General features: G+C 52.1%; 1 protein-coding gene across 6 annotated transcripts in view; it reads right to left on the reverse strand.

Moving 5' to 3' along the window:
• The window catches only part of MAP3K4 (mitogen-activated protein kinase kinase kinase 4), a 94,210-nt gene that overhangs the window by 20,038 nt on the left and 54,125 nt on the right, over positions 1-20,047 (reverse strand). For 4 of the 6 annotated variants that reach the window (XM_066372764.1, XM_066372761.1, XM_066372763.1 and 1 more), the window contains exons 6-15: positions 18,298-18,455; positions 13,765-13,881; positions 11,757-11,856; positions 11,584-11,667; positions 9,972-10,235; positions 8,515-8,664; positions 6,453-6,614; positions 5,626-5,759; positions 5,064-5,142; positions 2,622-2,700 (exon numbers count right to left, since the gene is read on the reverse strand). In XM_066372764.1, coding sequence (XP_066228861.1) covers positions 2,622-2,700; positions 5,064-5,142; positions 5,626-5,759; positions 6,453-6,614; positions 8,515-8,664; positions 9,972-10,235; positions 11,584-11,667; positions 11,757-11,856; positions 13,765-13,881; positions 18,298-18,455 — 1,327 coding nt within the window. The remainder of the gene's footprint in view (positions 1-2,621; positions 2,701-5,063; positions 5,143-5,625; positions 5,760-6,452; positions 6,615-8,514; positions 8,665-9,971; positions 10,236-11,583; positions 11,668-11,756; positions 11,857-13,764; positions 13,882-18,297; positions 18,456-20,047) is intronic. The other 2 variants (XM_066372765.1, XM_066372762.1) reach the window with 1 other exon arrangement.

Genomic DNA, 20,047 nt, shown 5'->3' on the forward strand with positions numbered 1-20,047 from the left:
CATAACAAACACAATGCGGCCTCTGAAGAGAACGAACTGGACCAGTTCTGTGAACACAGAGGAATCTCTACAGCTGTCAGGTAAGAGAAGCAAATGACGACTCTTCAACATGGTCCAATTTCCAGTCAGTGGCAGGAGAGCGACGCTCTGCATGCTGTGACGATGTGAGCAGAGGGAAAGGGACGTCAGGATGTGTCTGCCTGATGACACGTGCTCCAGGTCGCGCGGAAGCTGCACACCAGCTTGACCGTGAGCTCCGGGGGCCGAGCAGAGGGAGGGGAGGAAGACAGCAACCACCACAGAGGTGACAGTGAGGTGCTCACTCCCAGCAACTTCTCTTATAATAAGAGACCCTCAAACCCAACGAGGACTCCTGCCACATGTGGAACCCCAGCTGACAGTGTTATTATCCTACCCCATCCTCATCAGTGTCCCATTTTAGGCTTAGGAGGGGACGCTCCCAGATGGTCAATGAGCAGCCTCAGGCCACTGCACGGTCCCTCTACTCCATACTGGCTACAAGAACAAAGGACACTGTGAACCTACAGGGAGATGTGAGCCAACTGTCCCTGTGCGCCAGCAGCCTGGAGAGAGGCAGAGGGAACAGTGAGTGACTCACACGTCTGCAGTGAGAACCTGCGGACTGTGGGAGCATGAGCACTTTTTCTTATGTAATATTTCTCTACAATGAAAATTCTCCTACATCTACAGGTCCTACATTTTTTAACACACTTTTTTTTTTTGTATTTTTCTGAAGTGAGAAGCAGGGAGGCAGAGAGACAGACTCCCGCATGCGCCTGACCAGGATCCACCAGGCGTGCCCACCAGGAAGCAATGCTCTGCCCATCTGGGGCGTGCTCTGCTGCGGCCTGAGCCATTATAGCGCCTGAGGTGGAGGCCATGGAGCTATCCTCACTGCCCAGGCCAACTTTGCTCCAATGGAGCCTTAGCTGCGGGAGGGGAAGAGAGAGACAGAGAGGAAGGAGAGGGGGAGGGGTGGAGAAGCAGATGGGCGCTTCTCCTGTGTGCCCTGGCCGGGAATCAAACCCAGGACTTCCACACACTGGGCTGATGCTCTACTGCTGAGCCAACCAGCCAGGACCTACTTTTTCTACACTGTTATTTTTCCACAATAAAAACAATTCCTTATGTAATAAAGTATTTTAAAGAAGGAATTTTTACTGAATTATTAATCATGGATTCTTAGAGAAATAATTTAGAAGATCACAGTCATTTATAATAATATGCTTAATCAGAAGTTTGATAAAAATATAGCATGTTTTATAGAAAATGTTCAAATAGTTTTGCCAGTGATAACCACCCTTCCATAGCAGACATGGGAGGAAATGGGGGGAATAAACTAGTGAATTTTAAAGACAAACCGAGCATTAGAACCGGGTCTACTGAACTTTCTGCAGCCAGCAACTGCCCTTTAAGATACAGCCACTGCCCACTAAATTTACCATTTACAATTATTTTACTTTGTGTGACAAATCGTCTAAAGTGTCTAAGTTTTTGTATCTGAGTGTTCATTACATAGAAACACAGTTCTGCTTTTATTTTCTACCTTAAGACTGCAGTAAGAGAACCTTTTTATGGTAAAATGTCAACATACACTGTAAAACTATGCATTAACTGTAATTAAAAACTGTAATTAAAGCATATTATAGCATAACTAAACTTGACTTTTTTTTCAGTAAAAACAAATAGGAACTGACTACATTAGTGGAGAAACGGGTACTCAGGAAAGTTTTTGTTTTTTTTTGTTTGTTTGTTTTTGGGGTTTTTTTGTATTTTTCTGAAGCTGGAAACGGGGAGAGACAGACAGACTCCTGCATGCGCCCGACCGGGATCCACCCGGCACGTCCACCAGGGGGCGATGCTCTGCCCACCAGGAGGCGATGCTCTGCGCCTCCGGGGGGTCGCTCTGCCGCGACCAGAGCCACTCTAGCGCCTGGGGCAGAGGCCAAGGAGCCATCCCCAGCGCCCGGGCCATCTTTGCTCCAATGGAGCCTTGGCTGCGGGAGAGAAAGAGAGAGACAGAGAGGAAGGAGAGGGGGAGGGGTGGAGAAGCAGATGGGCGCCTCTCCTGTGTGCCCTGGCCGGGAATCAAACCCGGTACTTCTGCACGCTAGGCCGACGCTCCACCACTGAGCCAACTGGCCAGGGCCAGTACTCAGGAAAGTTACGGAGAAGAAAACTTTCAGCAAGTGGAGGAGGCCGCCCACATGCAGTAGGAAGGGCCCTGGCTCCTCTAGAGGACTCTCCCTGCAATGTCTGTCCGTCCGTCTGTCCCCGTCCTGTCTCCCCCCCCCCCCCCCCCCCCCCCCCCCCGCCGCGAGAGAGGCTCTCGAAGGGGACAGCAAAGGAGCGTGCTGGCGTCCATAAAGCATGTTGCTGGCAAGCACTGAACACCTGTGTGGGCGTTTCTATCTTGCTGCTGGGTTTAGAAAGATGACTGTGGAGTCTCTGTGTACACACCTCATTCCTGTTAACTGCCATTGCCACTTTCTTGACTATTCCTAAGGACGTCCACACCACTGTACATGCTGGCCACTACAAGAGGACGCACACGCCTGAGCCAGGAGGCTCTAGCAGAAACGCCAGAGCTGCTGTCTTACCAAGGTACAAACCTGTAACAGGGCTGTGTGGCTTTCCTATCACGTGACCAATGCATTCATTCATCAGGGCTTGTAAACTCTAGGACCCAGAGGACATGGGGAAGGAGAAGAAAGAATAGACACTATCTCAATTACGGGACTAGCACAAATTAAGCTTGCAGTATATTTTTTAAAAAAACATGCGATCCTTAGTACATATTTTCAATGTTAGTAACATAAAATGGTATGAACAAGAATTAAATGCACATTGTACATAACTTAAAATATCACACAATTCCATTTTTAAGTAAATGTGGATGCACATTCAATGTCCCATAATGCAATGGTGTGCACAAGCAACCCCTGTCATCATTTCTAGTGCTTGGAGGCTAAAATGAATAAATGCACATTTTTAACATCTTTTTGATCTGATGGAATTTATTGAAATAACAGTGATAATATTGAACATTTGGTGTCATGCTCTCAAATGACGCTCAGTGAAGTAAACAGCTAATCCTTGTTCTTCATTAAACTGCTAAAAAGCAGCAACAGTCAGTGTAAATACAACACGGACAAGTATTTCACAAGGGCCAGGCTGCCAGCAACTACACTGCTCACAAAAATTAGGGGATCCGGGAACGTGAAGACACCCCAGTCCTTGCAGCCCAGTACTTTACTGTAGTTTGACCAATGAAATAAAAGTTGGGTTTGCATCTCATTTGCATAATGAAACAACTTTCTTTGACTTGTTTGCTTTTCTGATGTTCTTTGTTCAATAAAAAAAAATCAAATGCTTTATGGCTCATATTCATTTTGAAATACCCCCTAGTTTTTGTGAGCAGCGTGTATGGGGCAGGACTCGGCCGGCTGACCCATCCTGCTACATGAAGAACAGGGCCGTTTGTGAGCAGTGTGTATGGGGCAGGACTCGGCCGGCTGACCCATCCTGTTACATGAAGAACAGGGCCGTTTGTGAGCAGTGTGTATGGGGCAGGACTCGGCCGGCTGACCCATCCTGTTACATGAAGAACAGGGCCGTTTGTGAGCAGTGTGTATGGGGCAGGACTCGGCCGGCTGACCCATCCTGTTACATGAAGAACAGGGCCGTTTGTGAGCAGTGTGTATGGGGCAGGACTCAGCCGGCTGACCCATCCTGTTACATGAAGAACAGGGCCGTTTGTGAGCAGCGTGTATGGGGCAGGACTCAGCCGGCTGACCCATCCTGTTACATGAAGAACAGGGCCGTTTGTGAGCAGTGTGTATGGGGCAGGACTCGGCCGGCTGACCCATCCTGTTACATGAAGAACAGGGCCGTTTGTGAGCAGCATGTATGGGGCAGGACTCGGCCGGCTGACCCATCCTGTTACATGAAGAGCAAGGGCCGTTTGTGAGCAGCGTGTATGGGGCAGGACTCGGCCGGCTGACCCATCCTGTTACATGAAGAGCAGGGCCGTTTGTGAGCAGCGTGTATGGGGCAGGACTCGGCCGGCTGACCCATCCTGCTACATGAAGAGCAGGGCCGTTTGTGAGCAGTGTGTATGGGGCAGGACTCGGCCGGCTGACCCATCCTGTTACATGAAGAGCAAGGGCCGTTTGTGAGCAGTGTGTATGGGGCAGGACTCGGCCGGCTGACCCATCCTGTTACATGAAGAGCAAGGGCCGTTTGTGAGCAGCGTGTATGGGGCAGGACTCGGCCGGCTGACCCATCCTGTTACATGAAGAACAGGGCCGTTTGTGAGCAGCGTGTATGGGGCAGGACTCGGCCGGCTGACCCATCCTGTTACATGAAGAACAGGGCCGTTTGTGAGCAGCGTGTATGGGGCAGGACTCAGACGGCTGACCCATCCTGTTACATGAAGAACAGGGCCGTTTGTGAGCAGTGTGTATGGGGCAGGACTCAGACGGCTGACCCATCCTGTTACATGAAGAACAGGGCCGTTTGTGAGCCGCGTGTATGGGGCAGGACTCAGACGGCTGACCCATCCTGTTACATGAAGAGCAGGGCCGTTTGTGAGCAGTGTGTACGGGGCAGGACTCGGCCGGCTGACCCATCCTGTTACATGAAGAACAGGGCCGTTTGTGAGCAGTGTGTATGGGGCAGGACTCGGCCGGCTGACCCATCCTGTTACATGAAGAACAGGGCCGTTTGTGAGCAGTGTGTATGGGGCAGGACTCGGCCGGCTGACCCATCCTGTTACATGAAGAGCAAGGGCCATTTGTGAGCAGTGTGTATGGGGCAGGACTCGGCCGGCTGACCCATCCTGCTACATGAAGAACAAGGGCCGCCTTGCTGTGTATTCTCTCAGTGCTTTCATGACTGACCTCTTAGCATTATCATCACAATAATGTAAAAAATATTTTAAAGCCACTATTAAATATTTTTTTAAAAATATACAATCAAGATAGAGAGTAATCAACTTATTTTTTTTTTTAACAGAAAAAATTTTTTAGAATATTCCATACCAAGAAATCATCTTCCGGCAAAGATGAAATGAAGGCAGGTTCAATGGCTTGCAGGAAGTCAAAACCTTGAGTCGCCCACCTATACGTGAGGAGTTCAACAATCACAAGACAGCCAAGCAGATGTTACAGATGTTTCAGCAGTCTCAGCCTCTACGTCCCAGAAAGCAACGCAGCTGGAAAACTGCTGCTCTGACAAGACACATCTCCTGTCTCTATAGAAGTGTCAGGGACTGAGTGTGCTTACAGCACATTTTGGCAAAGAAAGACAAGTGGTTTTTTAATAAAGAACTAGTTAACCACCCGTTTTCCATTTACTCTAATAACAGGTTTACATTCATGAGGGAGGAGAGATTAGCACAGGAAGACCTGTCCTGGGAGAATGTGAACTCCCTTTAAGAAAACTCATCTGGGAACAAATTTTTTTTAAAAAAACCCACAACTGATCACTGAAGAATTTTTAAAATGCTCCTGATATCTGCTCAGAAATCCCGTATCAAATACAAGAAGGCAAAACTTGCAACCCCACAGGACTCCTGAGGGACACATCCCACGTGATCATTACCTGGGTCTGGTACCTCTCCCACTCTCGCACTTGGTTAGGACATAATTCATCCATTTCCGGGCAAAGCTTATATATTTGTCTCCAATCTTCTGTCTAAATTCTCCAGACATCAGACGAACAACTTCTTTATGATACTGTAAAATTTCATGTATATCAAAATTAAGAACTAAATGTTTATACAAATACCTAAACACTATAATGCCACATCTGTTTAAAGTGACTTTTTTCTAAAAACAAAAGCAAACTCCAACTAAAATTTACACATTCTGAAACAGCATGAGGAGTTAGAATACAATTCTCAAAATGCAGTTTCACAAATGTTTCACTTGTAAGTTTTAAATTAGGAATGTGCTTTTAAGACAGCGGTTCTCAACCTGTGGGTCGCGACCTGGGGTCGCCTAAAGCTATCGAAAAATACATAATGCATATCAGGTATTTACATTCCAAATCATAACTGTAGCAAAATTACAGTTATGAAGTAGCCACCAAAATTATGTTTTGGTTTGGGGTCACTGCAACATGAGGAACTGTATTGTGGGGTCACGGCATTAGAAAGGTTGAGAACCACTGTTTTAAGATATTAAACATCTCTTAAAAGAAGGGCTGTCAATATAAGTAGCTAGCTGTTAGCACAGGACAGAAACCGGACAACCCAGTCCACAGTGAACCAACACTTCCGCTAGGCAGCAACGGTGTGAGGAGACACTCGCGACTGAGCCGCGATGACAGTCACAACCAGATTTGTGCACAAGACTCAGGACACTTCGCACAAGCAGGCTGCGAAGAGGTGTGAGCTGCACGGTGCTTGCCCCCCACTCGGCGCGTACCTCAAACCCGAAGTTGTAGCCCTGAATCATCGCCTCGCGGTGGTACTGCTGCAGCGTGACAGACTCGGACTCGTCGACTTCGGCGTCAAATTCTGAAGTGAACATGTGGTCCACTTGGTCAATGGCATCACTTATTCTGTTGCAAAGCTCTAACGCATCATTCTAAAGAGTCCCAAACCATAATTAATCCAAAGTGAAGCAAATCACACAATACTCACGCATTTCAGCGGAAGAGCTCTTCCATCATCAGATACAGACCAGTGCACTAGTCCTCAGCTACGATTATTGTGCTTATTCAAAAGGAATGACCAAAAATAGAGGAAAGCATAGGATTTTCATTTTTATGTGTCTTAAGTATTCTTTACTATCTTATGAGATACAAGACAAGAGGGAAATACCCATTTAAAATGCCAACGCCTGATTTCAATGTGGTCTTGGGGAAGATGTACATAGACTCCAGATTTTTACGTATCGACCACTAGCTGTTTTTCCCCTGGGTGGCAGCTCAAATGGAAGTACCATTTCCAATCCACAAATCGAGCTCACAGTGTATTTCCAGATGACCTCCCGAACATTACCAAGTCACACTGCCTTTCCTACACCCTGCCACGCCCTGGTTCAGAGCTTCTCGCTGAGATATGATCCTTTTGGCCCAGAGGACACTGGCAAAGTCTACAGTTCTTTTCGGTTGTCTAAACAGGGGGAGGAGTCAAGTCTACTGGCACCTACTGGGTAGAGGCCAGGGATACTGCGGAACATCCTATAATACACAGGACAGCTTCCCAAAACAGAATTATTGCCCCAAAATGTCAACAGTGCAGGCTTCGTTGTAGTTAAATAGACAATAACTCCACATTGGCTCTGTTTCTACCCACCCTTGAATGCGCCCCTAGGCATGCATGGTCTCCATCAGACAATCCCCCTTACAAATTATTCCAAAATATTCTTTTAAAATCTTCAGCAAATTCCTAAGGCTCAGAAAATAACATCCAAGATCTTGCCAACAGCCTGATTTTTTTTGCCACTTGATTTACCAGCCTTACCTCCCACTACCCTCTACTGTGCACCCCGAGACCCAGCCCCCACCAGACTACGTGACATCCAATGAGCACGGCCACAGACACCAGAGCCCAGGTGGAGCTTGTGAGCACCTCCCCAGTGCGCAGCCTCAGAAATGCTCCCAGGCAGACACGCCCCAATGCTGGCGAATCCCAGGGGCCACCAGAGGTTCTGCCTCGCCCTTCCCTGAGTCAAGGGTGGCAGCCCAGCCCTCAGGTACACACTCCCAAAGCTCAGAACAATCCGTGTCCTGCAGAACTGCACACTCCCCCAAGTTCACCAACCCAAACTCACAGCATGAACAAAAGTCCCCGCCCCGGAATCGGAGCAGATAACAATGGAGAAGGAAATGTTTACAGATGAGGAAGATAAACCAGACTGACAGGAGAAAACATGTGCTCTGGAACACCCTGTCATTTCAAGAGGGCTTCCTCTTCCAGCAGGCGATGTGACTGAGAAGACACAACCACTGGACGCGGTCAGGGCGGGTAAGTGGGGCAGGACGCAGAAGCAGTGAGAACAGGGAGGGAGGGGACAGGAGGTCGGCTCTGGATCCGGCCAGCCCAGGGCCCTGGTTGCCTGTCTACATGGCTCCCCACCCAGTTAGTGGACCTGACTGAGCTGTTAAATGAGAAAAGCAAATCCTCTTTTAGATTATACACTACTGACTTACAGCACCTGTAGTTTTATTGCTAGAGAATAAAAAAGCTAGATTAAGCATGAAGAAACCTAAATTCCAGTATCTACTTTGCTACTTACTAATCAGCCATGTGACCACCGAGTCACGTGACTGCTCAGATTTCTACCTTTCCACCTTTAATGTTCTACAACTCCAGGAGAGCCCAGGAACTTTTAACTCAGAGCTGGGGGGGGAGGGGGGGGGGGTCCTGGGCAGAGAGGAGAACAGGAGAAACAACTGAACGCTCTGAGGCTGTCACACGACTGCTCCGCAACCTGACCCCCAAACGCACGCACTAGCTGAGGTCGGGCCGGCTGGACGCACCTTGAGCTGCTGTAGAGCCTTGGCGATCACCGGCTGGCTGGACGTCTGCTCCTGACGCAGTGTCACCAGGCCCTCGATGGACTGCTGGAAGGTTTTCCTCTGAATTAGGAGGTGAGCAGATTGCACGACAACTAGTAAAAGATTGTCCACCTGGGAGGAAAAGCAAAAAGCAAGCACAGGGCTTCACAACAGACCCAGCTGCTGCCGGCCCAGTGCAGTTCAGGCCCCGGGGAACGAGCGCCAGCCTCGGGCTACCAGGCCAGCAGCCCCTAACAGAAAGCTGCTGTCCAGCAACGCTGCTCCTGGAGGCCGCGTGCCGGACCCTGCGCAGTGGGAGGAACCCCGCGGGCCTGTGCGGGGTGCCGTCTCCGAGATACCACACACTCCAGGCACCTCCGTGCCCCTGCGGCAGTGCGGCAGTGCGCCTGCGTGGGCGCTTTGGCGCAGCATGGCAGATGGACACCCGGGAGGGAGGAAGGGAGGAGCTGGGGCCCCGTGTGAAACAGCAAGAAACCAGACTTTATTTTTATTTTTATTCTTTAAGTGGTCTGAGTAGATCTGTGATGTGATCAAGTGTAGGTACTGAATGATCATTCTGGAAGCAGCAAAACAAACACACGCAGAAGTGCGGGGAAGGAAGGTGAGGGTCGAGGGAGATCACTGCCATGGTCCGGGAAAGGGACAGTGATGTCCGACCATGGGAACGGCTGGGGACGAGAGAAGGGGTCAACGATGGGAAATGCTCTGGGCTTGCTCGGACTGCTGAGCAGCTAGGAGGGTGGAAGGCTGAATCTATGTTAACTGTCACCTTCTGGTTCAAACAACGGAGTGAACAGAGCCCCACTCAGGAAAACAGGCAGGACCAGAGAAAGAACAGGGGGCGGCACGGGGACAGGAGGCCGTGTGCCCAGCTCCTGCCAGGCTGCGTTCAAGGGGCACATGAGCCTCCCCACCACAGACCCAAGATGAACACAGTGACAGGAGAGAACGTCATGGCTTTAATCCACGAGTCGGGTACATCGGGGTCCCTGCCAGGCAGGTGGGCGACAGCAGAGACTACAAAATGAAGACAAGGAAGCCGGGAAACCAGAGTGCTTCAGCACTGGGGCTTCAGAACCACAAATTCAATGAGGGAGGCTAACTCCTGCAGATCATGGATACAGAGACCAAAGGACATGCATGAAATAAAAAAAGATATAAATAAAATACCTCAAATGTTCAAGCACAAGTTAACGTAACTACAGACTTTGATGGAATATTTTAGTGCAAGTAATGCTACAAAATGATGTCCAGAAACATCAAGGCCGCTTTGAAGAAGTGTGTACCTGAGACTACTATGGCCGTTAACCAATTGTTCCTCAGCTTCTAACAGTTCATTTTTTAAAAGTATTTTGAGTAAGAAATACTGCATTAAGTCGGGGGAGAAGCGGCAGGTGTGGGGCCAGGGGCAGACATACCTGCATGCTTCGCAGGGTGTCAACAGTCTCCACCTGGGGCACGACTTTGACAGGCTGTGCGTCCCACGTGGCCCAGCTGTCGTCAGGATCCCGGGCGCGGCCACTGTGCTTGGTTAGAAGGAGATAGGCGTCGAACACGTCATCGGAATCCTTCGAGCAGTCCTTGCCCGCAGCCGCGTTGAGCAACTGCAGGATGATGCCCTTCTCCTCGGCGAGAGTGTCTGGAACAAACACCTGCAGGTTTTCTAGGCCAGGAATCTGGACCTGCAGCACACACAACCCAAAACCCTGAACTGAGAAACGGCCCAGGGGACAGAAATGTTCCTTATTATAAAGAGTAACCAGGAGGGGATGTGGGGAAGGACCTGACCCGGCGCAGGGAGGGACTGCCAGCAGCTCAGGCCAGCGTGACCACAGGGGAGGCGATGGCAGCTTCTCCCCATCCAGGGTGTCCTCTGATACCGCTACTTCCAAGGGCAGGGAAACTGGGCGGGGAGGAAGGGCGGCCGCAAGTCAGCTCGTGACGCCATTCTCAAGCAAAGCTGCTCCCAGACAGCAAAGCCCTGCAGGGGGCGGACGGCGGGGTCTTCACAGAAACAAATCCCACGAGTCTGTGCGGACGACGTCTTTGAAACAGGATGTCCCCTGACTCCGTGAAGAGTCAAACAATATCAATCCAGATTCACAAATGACTCTTGGTGAAGGCATCCTAAAGAGCCCTCTAAAGATCACGGTAATAAGGAATACGTGTGTGACTGTGCTGTACAAGTCCCACATCCACGTGGGCAGGTAAGACCATGTGCATAGAATTAGATTCCAGTAACAGCATCACCAAATTCTAAATGTGCTAAATCTCAAAGAACTTCAATGGGAGCAAAGATGAAACCAGAAAGTGGCTCCAGTGACGCCCATGCCATCAAAGGTTTCTATAAGAAGTCGGCACTATATCAGAAAACGTGAGGGTGAAACTAAAACAAGTATGTAAAATCCACATATTATTTCACACACACTATTTTAAATATGGGTGCATAAATTATTTAATAAAATAAATAGTCTGAGTAAATATTTGATTATTTTATCTGCATTCCTAAGTCAGTAAGTACGAATAACTGGGTTTTTCACATGGTTTCATTGGGAGATCGTGGGACAGTCTTATTTTTTTTTTTTTTTAACAGAGACAGAGAGAGGGATAGATAGGGACAGACAGGAATGGAGAGAGATGAGAAGCATCAATCATCAGTTTTTCGTTGCGACACCTTAGTTGTTCATTGATTGCTTTCTCATATGTGCCTTGACTGCGGGCCTTCAGCAGACAGAGTAACCCCTTGCTCGAGCCAGCGACCTTGGGTCCAAGCTGGTGAGCTTTGCTCAAACCAGATGAGCCCACGCTCAAGCTGGCAACCTCGGGGGTCTCGAACCTGGGTCCTCCGCAGCCCAGTCTGACGCTCTATCCACTGTGCCACCACTTGGTCAGGCCGTGGGACAGTCTTCTAACAGTCAATGGGCAGCAGAGCCTACAATACCCACTCTGTGAACCTGTCAGAACAAGTCCCCCTGCTTCCGAGCCGAGCGAGACGGCAGCCCCCGGCCCGGTGTGCGGACTCACACTCACCTTCACGTACTGCTTGGACCTCAGGGCACCCAGCAGGTCCCTCACCGGGGCCGAGAATGCAAACTCAGCTGCGATTTCCAGGTCCTAGGGTTACAGTCACAAAGAAACCTCTTTAGGGCGGGTTTTTTAAGGAATGAGAAAACAGCAGGGAGCCATCGGGACTGTCCACTGACCTTTCTCAGCATTTTGGCAAATCCGAGGGCCTTGGAGGCTCTCTCTCTGGCCTCGTGGAAAAGCTCCTTCAGGGCCCGGCTGACCTCGATGACGGACCTCCTGCAAGGCCAGCGACAGAGGTGAGAGCCTGTCGTGCGAGTGGAAAAACACAGCCACACAGACAAGCAGATCCCAGAGCACGTAACAAAGACTGACGGCTTATCCACGGAAACGTATCTGAAATATTCAGACGCAACCCCCACCCCAAGTTTCCCAGAAAGCATTGTGTTCTTCAAATAAGGTGCCCTTAATCACCTTCATATAGCAGGTCTCACCACTAGAATTTCCTGGAGTTTGAAATAAGGTCTTGACTCCCAGCTCACAGTCTAACTAAAGGCATACATCCAGAGGTGGGAGAATTGTTTACCGACCAGGCCCTGCCTAAAGGATCGTCACACACTGTGCTGCCCAATGACCGCGGGGCACAGACTCGCCCCACAGCTGACTCCAGGCTGCCAGTCGGCCAGCCCTGCATGAGGACTTGGAAGAGAGCAACCCTTCTGTCCCCGTCGGCTATCGGGGCCAGGACGAGCCAGCCCCCATGGCACGTGAACACAAAACATCAAAAGAGCCGGTCCTGGCCCTGGCCGGTTGGCTCAGTGGTAGAGCGTCAGCCTGGCATGCGGGGGGACCCGGGTTCCATTTCCGGCCAGGGCACAGGAGAAGCGCCCATTTGCTTCTCCACCCCCCCCCTTCCTCTCTGTCTGTCTCTTCCCCTCCCGCAGCCAAGGCTCCATTGGAGCAAAGATGGCCCGGGCGCTGGGGATGGCTCCTTGGCCTCTGCCCCAGGCGCTAGAGTGGCTCTGGTCGCGGCAGAGTGACGCCCCGGAGGGGCAGAGCATCACCCCCTGGTGGGCAGAACGTTGCCCCTGGTGGGCGTGCTGGGTGGATCCCGGTCGGGCGCATGCGGGAGTCTGTCTGTCTCTCACCGTTTCCAGCTTCAGAAAAATACAAAAAAAAAAAAAAAAAAGAGCCGGTCCTGTCGCTGGTTTACCGTCTTAGTTCTCGAATTCCTATTTTTATTTTAATCCTCCATATTAGCTCTCAAAACTGCGAGACCTTCTACAAACTCATTCATTCCATCTCTCAGCCACTCAGTATTTTTCGAGGGGGGAATCTATTTGGTAACTGCTTTATCTGTGGCAGAAAGACATCCCAGGTGTTCTAAAACCCAAATGTCTTTCTCATCAAATTGTGGATGGTGAGACAAAACATGTTAGCTCCAGGGAAGTCTAGACATTGTGTGAGGTTGAATCACATGACACGGCTGACAACTGGCCACAAAATGACTATATGACTGATACAGATGCCATAAGAACAGCGATAAGAAGCTAAATGAGTACGCCACCATTTCACGCACTTCAGCTTAAACAGAAAGGATAAGCTAAGCATAAGAACAATAAAAATGTAGCAAATGTCAACTGAAAATACTAATGGACCAGGGAAATAATTACTTAATTAAAGACAGTCCAGCCTAACCACGTGGTGGTGCAGTGGACAGTATCGACCTGGGACCTCAGGTCCCAGGTTCGAAACCCTGAGGTCCCCGGCTTAAGCACAGGATCATCAAAATGACTGTAAGGTTGCTGGCTTGAGCCCCCCCCCCATCAAGGCACATATGAGAAGCAGTCAGTGAACTAAAGTGACACAACTACAAGTCAATGCTCATCTCTCTCCCTCCTGTCAGTCTCTGTCTCCATTCCAGAACATGTGGACGAATCCTACTCTGCTCATGTTAGCCAAACGAAACCATCTGCCCAAGTATTTTTATCGAGCTCAATAAATTCGCCTGCAAAGAAATCGCACACAAAACCATGGCTACGAGATCATCTGGAAAGACAATACAGAAATACATCCCTTTGGGTCTCCGCCCCAAGGTCGCAGTGTGACCCAGTTCGGGCTGAGGACAGCCGACTCCTGGCTGGCCACCAGGAAGTAGGGACGGGAGGAAGGAGGGGCCCCGCCCACCGTATCTCGTCCGAGGCGCTGCTGTCGTCGGCGCTGGTCCAGAACTCGGCGCAGCTCTCCTGCAGGCCCACCTCCAGGAAGCCGCCCGTGGACTTGAGCAGCATCCCCGCGATGTCACTGGAAGACAGAGGAACGGAGTAAACCAGAGAAGCCACCCTCGCTCACTCAACTCGTGAATGAGGAACTACAGGGTTCAGCTATTGTTTCCACAGTTTAAAAAAGAATGAGTGAGCATCTTAAATATCCAGTCATGACCGGTGTGAGAAGTGGAACCCGAACCCGAGTCCGGCCGCGTCCCCCTGGCTCTCACATCAGTTTTCATTACAAACCGTAAAGCTCTCAAGTTATGCTCCTCGCGGCTGCGTCATTAGTACACAAATGTCATTTCATCTTACACAAGTGCTCGATGACACAACCTGGCCTTAATGTGCATCTATGACAAGGTTATTTAAAAGTTTAATAAAATAAATGATAACATGAGACAACACAGTGAATTCCTTAAATGCAATTGTTTTTAAAAATTTCCCTCACCATTAGCTTTTCCTGGTCATAATCATGAAATACTCTCTACAGCAGATTGCTCTCGCTGGGTATGAAATGTAAACGTTGGGGTTAAAATGCAAACGTGAGCATATAAATAAAGCAGAGTGTGGTAAAAGTTCAACAGCAGCTGAACGGCTCATGTCCAAGGGAAGAGGCTCCACTCCAGCAGAAGACAGCAGGTCCGCCTGCGGCCCACGGTCAGCGGAAGGGGCTGAGAGGAGAAAGACCAGGCCCCGCGGAAGGCGAGGGCTCAGCGGGCCCTGTGGGCAGAGCGGTGACCATGAGCAGAACAGCGGGAGGGGGCGCTGCCAGGATGGACTGGGCGGAGGGACGTCCAGAAAGAACAGGAAACGTGACCAAATGGCACGAAGATGTTTGGGCAAGAGGCACGGCTGCGGACACACTGTCCAGCCTGAAGGCAGTCGGGTAGGGGCGTGGGGAGGGCAAGAGGCACGGTGTGGACACACTGTCCAGCCTGAAGGCGGTCGGGTAGGGGCGTGGGGTGGGCAAGAGGCACGGCTGCTGACACACTGTCCAGCCTGAAGGCAGTCGGGTAGGGGCGTGGGGAGGGCAAGAGGCACGGTGTGGACACACTGTCCAGCCTGAAGGAGGTCGGGTAGGGGCATGGGGAGGGCAAGAGGCACGGTGTGGACACACTGTCCAGCCTGAAGGAGGTCGGGTAGGGGCATGAGGTGGGCAAGAGGCACGGCTGTGGACACACTGTCCAGCCTGAAGGCGGTCGGGTAGGGGCGTGGGGAGGGCAAGAGGCACGGTGTGGACACACTGTCCAGCCTGAAGGAGGTCGGGTAGGGGCATGAGGTGGGCAAGAGGCACGGCTGTGGACACACTGTCCAGCCTGAAGGCGGTCGGGTAGGGGCGTGGGGCGGGCAAGTGCACGAGCCACGCAGTGGAAGGCCCTGGATGTCACACGCATCGTCTGACCTACATCTGGAAGGCAGAGGGAGGGCTGTCAGAATAACCGAGTGGGAAAGTGACCTGATGAGAAAATGTGTAAGACACAGTGGACAAGGCTGTCCAAGATGGGTTTATTCAACAAATACTGAGCAACCGCTCTGCGCTTCCAGCAGTGAACAGATAAAATCCGTCTACTGACGGGGAAAATGCCAACACAGTACTTTAGACGTCAATGTGTTACATAGAGAAGCACAGCAGGAGAGCTGAGGAGTACCCGCAGACAGACGTCCCACTCTGACTCTGAAGGTGACGCCTGCACGAGGACATACTGGGCGGAGAGACGTGCGCCATGGACACAGCTGGGGAGAGCAGTCCCAGCTGTGGGTACAGTTTGGGTGGGGAGGAGCGTGAAGTGTGCGCAGCACTGGGGGGGGGGCACTGTGCTGGGAGGGGGGAGCGTGGAGCGTGCGTGGTGCTGGGTGGGGAGCGTGGGGCGTGGAACGTGCGCGGTGCTGAGTGGGGAGCATGGGGGCGTGGAGCGTGCCCGGTGCTGGGTGGGGAGCGTGGGAGCATGGAGCATGCGCGGTGCTGGGTGGGGAGCGTGGGAGCATAGAGCATGCGCGGTGCTGGGTGGGGAGCACGGAGCGTGGAGTGTGCGTGGTGCTGGGTGGGGAGCGTGGGAGCATGGAGCATGCGCGGTGCTGGGTGGGGAGCACGGAGCGTGGAGCGTGCCCGGTGCTGGGTGGGGAGATGGAGCGTGAAGCATGCGTGGTGCTGGCTGGGGAGCGTGGGGGCGTGGAGTGTGCGCGGCGCTGGGGCGGAGCGTGGAGCGTGAAGCGTGCACGGTGCTGGGTGGGGAGCGTGGGGGCCTGGAGTGTGCACAGCGCTGGGGCGGAGCATGGAGCGTGAAGCGTGCGCGGTGCTGGGTGGGGAGTGTGGGGCGTGTGCGGCGCTGGGGGGGGAAGCAGAGGGCGTGGGGCGGGCACAGTGCTGGGAGGGGGGAACGTGGAGCGTGCGTGGTGCTGGGTGGGGAGCGTGGGGCATGGAGCGTGGAGCATGCGCAGTGCTGGGTGGGGATCTTGGGGCGGGCACAGTGCTGGGACGGGGGGGGGGGGCGTGGAGCATGCGCGGTGCTGGGTGGGGAGTGTGAGGCGTGAATGGCACTTGGTGGGGAGCGTGGGGCATGGGGCCAGCACGGGGCGTGGGGCGGGCACAGCACTGGGAGGGGGGAGCGTGGAGTGGGTGGAGCCCGGGAAGCAGGAAGGAAACCCCCGTGATTCTGCCTGGACCACAGCACGAGGACAAAGCGGTGATGAAAGGGGCTTGTCCAGGCCTCGTGAGCCCCGCACAGGCCTCTCTCACGTTGACCAAGTGGGAAGGGAGCAGCTGGCATGCTGAGAGTAGAGGAGATGCACGGGTGGACATTTTAATACGATGGCTCTGGCTCTGGTGCTGAGCCTAAGCCCTGGGGACGGGCAGACTTGGGGACTAGGGAGCAACGGCACCCAGGCACGTACAAACATCAGCCCCGGAAGCTGGGAGCCTGGAGTGGCGAGCTAAGGTCAGACACAGGCTCTCTCCTGGGGCGACCAGGTGGACCAGGCAGTGTGTGAGAGGTGGACAAAGTCGGGGCTCAGTCCACTGGACCTGGGAAACAGCCCACGAAGCAGAACGCTGTGCTGACACAGACACCATGACAAGAAAACAGTACAGGGCAGCTCCCAAATCTGGGCAGGGCTGCGGCTCAGGACGCGCATGTGGACGGGAGCCCGGGAGCCCGGGAGCCGCGCTGACAGGTTCACGGACCAGAGAAAGAACGATGGGAAGACAGGCGGGGGTGAGATCACAGAACATGAACTGCCATGAGACCTAACAGTAACCTCGTTAGAAATTCCCGCAACCAAGCCTAGCAGCCTGGACACAGAACGCACACAAAAGGAATGGTAGGCGAAGCAGAGAATCATGGAGTATTTGAGAGGAAGAGCTAATGAAAACGGCAATGAGTGGATTTTTAGGAATCTGACTACGGGAAACCAATAGGAGAGCAATGCGTGCAGCTCGAGTGGGTCCCAGCCGAGGGACTGGAAGGCCTGAGACAGTGACCTCACTGTTCACTCAAAATAAAGAGAAAGAAGACTTAATAATAACAAACACACAAACACGGTGGTGAAGGCAGACACATGCCTACAAGATCCTGAGACACTGAGCAGGGACAGAAGACAGTGGGGCCGAGAACAAGGACTTGGAAGTTAGAAGACTGGTCGGGTGAAGCTGGGTTCTAAAGAATGCACAGGCAGGGCAGGAACGTGAACTGGGTATGAAAGCCCTCAGAAAAGGAGGCAGAGAAAATAAAATGGCAGATGGGGCACTGGGGGCAGGCAGCACCCCAGACAGCAGCAGTCAGCCGAGGGGAGCACTGGTCCCGTCAGGGGGCAGAGGAGTGGCCCCAGCAGTCCAGAGATACACCCCAATCCAACACCAGGTGCTTGAACTCCAGAACATACATTCATTTTCCAGAACAGACGGACCAGTGAGCTCACTCCGCCCACAGGCCGTTTACAGAGAGACTGTCATCCCGCTCCGTTCCCAAAGCAGGGTCGGTGGACATGCGCCCTCCCTCGGTCCCGAGGACTGATGCGCACAGGTCCCCAGACCCTGTCGACCCTTCTGAGGCCCGAGAGCCGCTCCATGTCGTGCGTGCAAGAGGACGCACTGAGCAGGATTCCTGTGCTGCAAAACTGACATTCCGAGTGCGTGACTTCCTGTTCCGAGGCTGTCCCGGGCACTGCGCAGAGCTCAGCGAGTCGCTGGCCTCTGCCCACTAGAGCTCAGTAGCAGCCCCCAGTTGTTAAACTCAAAGCTGCTTCTAGAAACTGCCCAACGTCCCTGGGGGAGGGGGGCAAACACCTGGTTGAGAACCCCGCTCCAGACGACAGACTTGGGAGAGGGCACACTCAGACACACACGACCGGCATCTTCTCGGAACTCAGCATCAAACACACAAGAGACAGCTGAGGGGCGGACTGGGAGCAGGAGGAGGGATGGACCGTGCCCCCAGGAGCACCGGGTTCCTACCAGAACAGGGTTCCAGCCTGGGCCTCGCCTCCCCGGATGTAATGGGTTATTTCTTTGGTGAAATTCCACTCTTCTTCCAGCAGATTTTTTAAACTGTGGGATGCTTGAGGTAACTGCTGTAGCATTTGGATCCAGCTTCTCATGTAATCAAAATATACCTTAAAATACAAAAAATGTAAAGGGAGATATCTGAGAAAGGCCTTCAGAGAGTCTCGGTGCTCGCATCTGTTCACACGAAAGCCACAATCGGAGAGCGAGGTGGGAGGGCTGCTGAGCGAGGGGTTTCCTTCAACTGTGTAACCTAACTCCTTGGCAACTTAGCACATCATTCACAATCCCTTCAAATTAATGAGAAAACAACTAAACTGTTCACAATGTATAGAAAAGCACCATCAAATTTTAAAAAATGAACATTAGCAACCGGAAATTTCATCAGTACACTGCAAAAGTTACTTTTTTTTTTTTTTACAGAGACAGAGTCAGAGAGAGGGATAGACAGGGACAGACAGACAGGAACAGAGAGAGATGAGAAGCATCAATCATCAGTTTTTGTTGCAACACATTAGTTGTTCATTGATTGCTTTCTCATATGTGCCTTGACCGCCGACCTACAGCAAACCGAGTAACCCCTTGCACGAGCCAGCGACCTTGGGTCCAAGCTGGTGAGCTCTGCTCAAACCAGATGAGCCCGCACTCAAGCTGGTGACCTCGGTCTCGAACCTGGGTCCTCCGCATCCCAGTCCGACGCTCTATCCACTGCACCACCGCCTGGTCAGGCACAAACGTTACTTCTTTACAAGGCTGGGATCCTTGATTATCCTAACTGTAGACAGCAGCTTCTGTGTAGAGAGGAAATGAGCATACCTCTGACCATCGCTTCCCGACTTCCAGATTTGTGCGATATACTTTTCAAAGGTGTATGACATTTAATTATGACTAGAACCAAAATAACCCCAAGTTCTGAAGTGGGGCTTATGTCCCCACAAGTCCTGTCACAGCCTTCGCGTTCCTACATTCTTATTTTGATGTGCCTGTTGCCTAGTAGGGCGTCACCACCAGGTACGTAGTTTTCCTCAGGACGGGTCCACAAGCGCTGCACCCCCAGCAGCACCGTCCGCTTCTCTCACTGGGAGCACGAGCTGACCACCTGGAGCACCTCAGTGCCACGTTCTCTCCCTCGGCACTGCTGGGACGTGACCGCACTCTTGTACGCTGGGTCAGTGTGAAGAAATCTGATGCCAGCGTCACCCGACTGCCACTACTCTCCCTACACCCTGAGGGAGACTCTCTGTCTCTGCTGAGACATTTACAGGATTCTTCCTCTAGCCTAGGATTTCAGTGTTTCCATCAAGGTCGGTCTTAAGTTCATTGCAGAGGGTGTTTTCTGAGACCAGTAACAACTGTCAGTAGGCAAATCTCAAGTCTTTTTTCATTTCAAGACTCCTGTCTCCCCTTGTATCTCTGGATGCTTCCAGGTCCTCCTGTCCATGCTGGGTGACACCAACCTCCAGTCCAGGTCCACGCCGCATCCAGCTGTGCGTGCAGCCAGCATGGACGGTCTGCCCCCATCTTACCCAAATGAACAAGGAAAAGGAGCAGACACAGGCCCGAAGCCCCCTTCGCTTCCTGGAGGGCTCCTGTGCCCCCTCGGCTTCCTGGGAAGCTGCCGCATGCCGAGGACGGCACTGCTCTGTCACAGCCTTTGAGGGGCCACTGTCTTCCTACAGACAGAAGTCAGCAGCCTGGCAGT

This window comes from Saccopteryx leptura, chromosome 3 (assembly GCF_036850995.1).
Source record: "Saccopteryx leptura isolate mSacLep1 chromosome 3, mSacLep1_pri_phased_curated, whole genome shotgun sequence".
NCBI classification, from domain to species: Eukaryota; Metazoa; Chordata; class Mammalia; order Chiroptera; family Emballonuridae; genus Saccopteryx; species Saccopteryx leptura.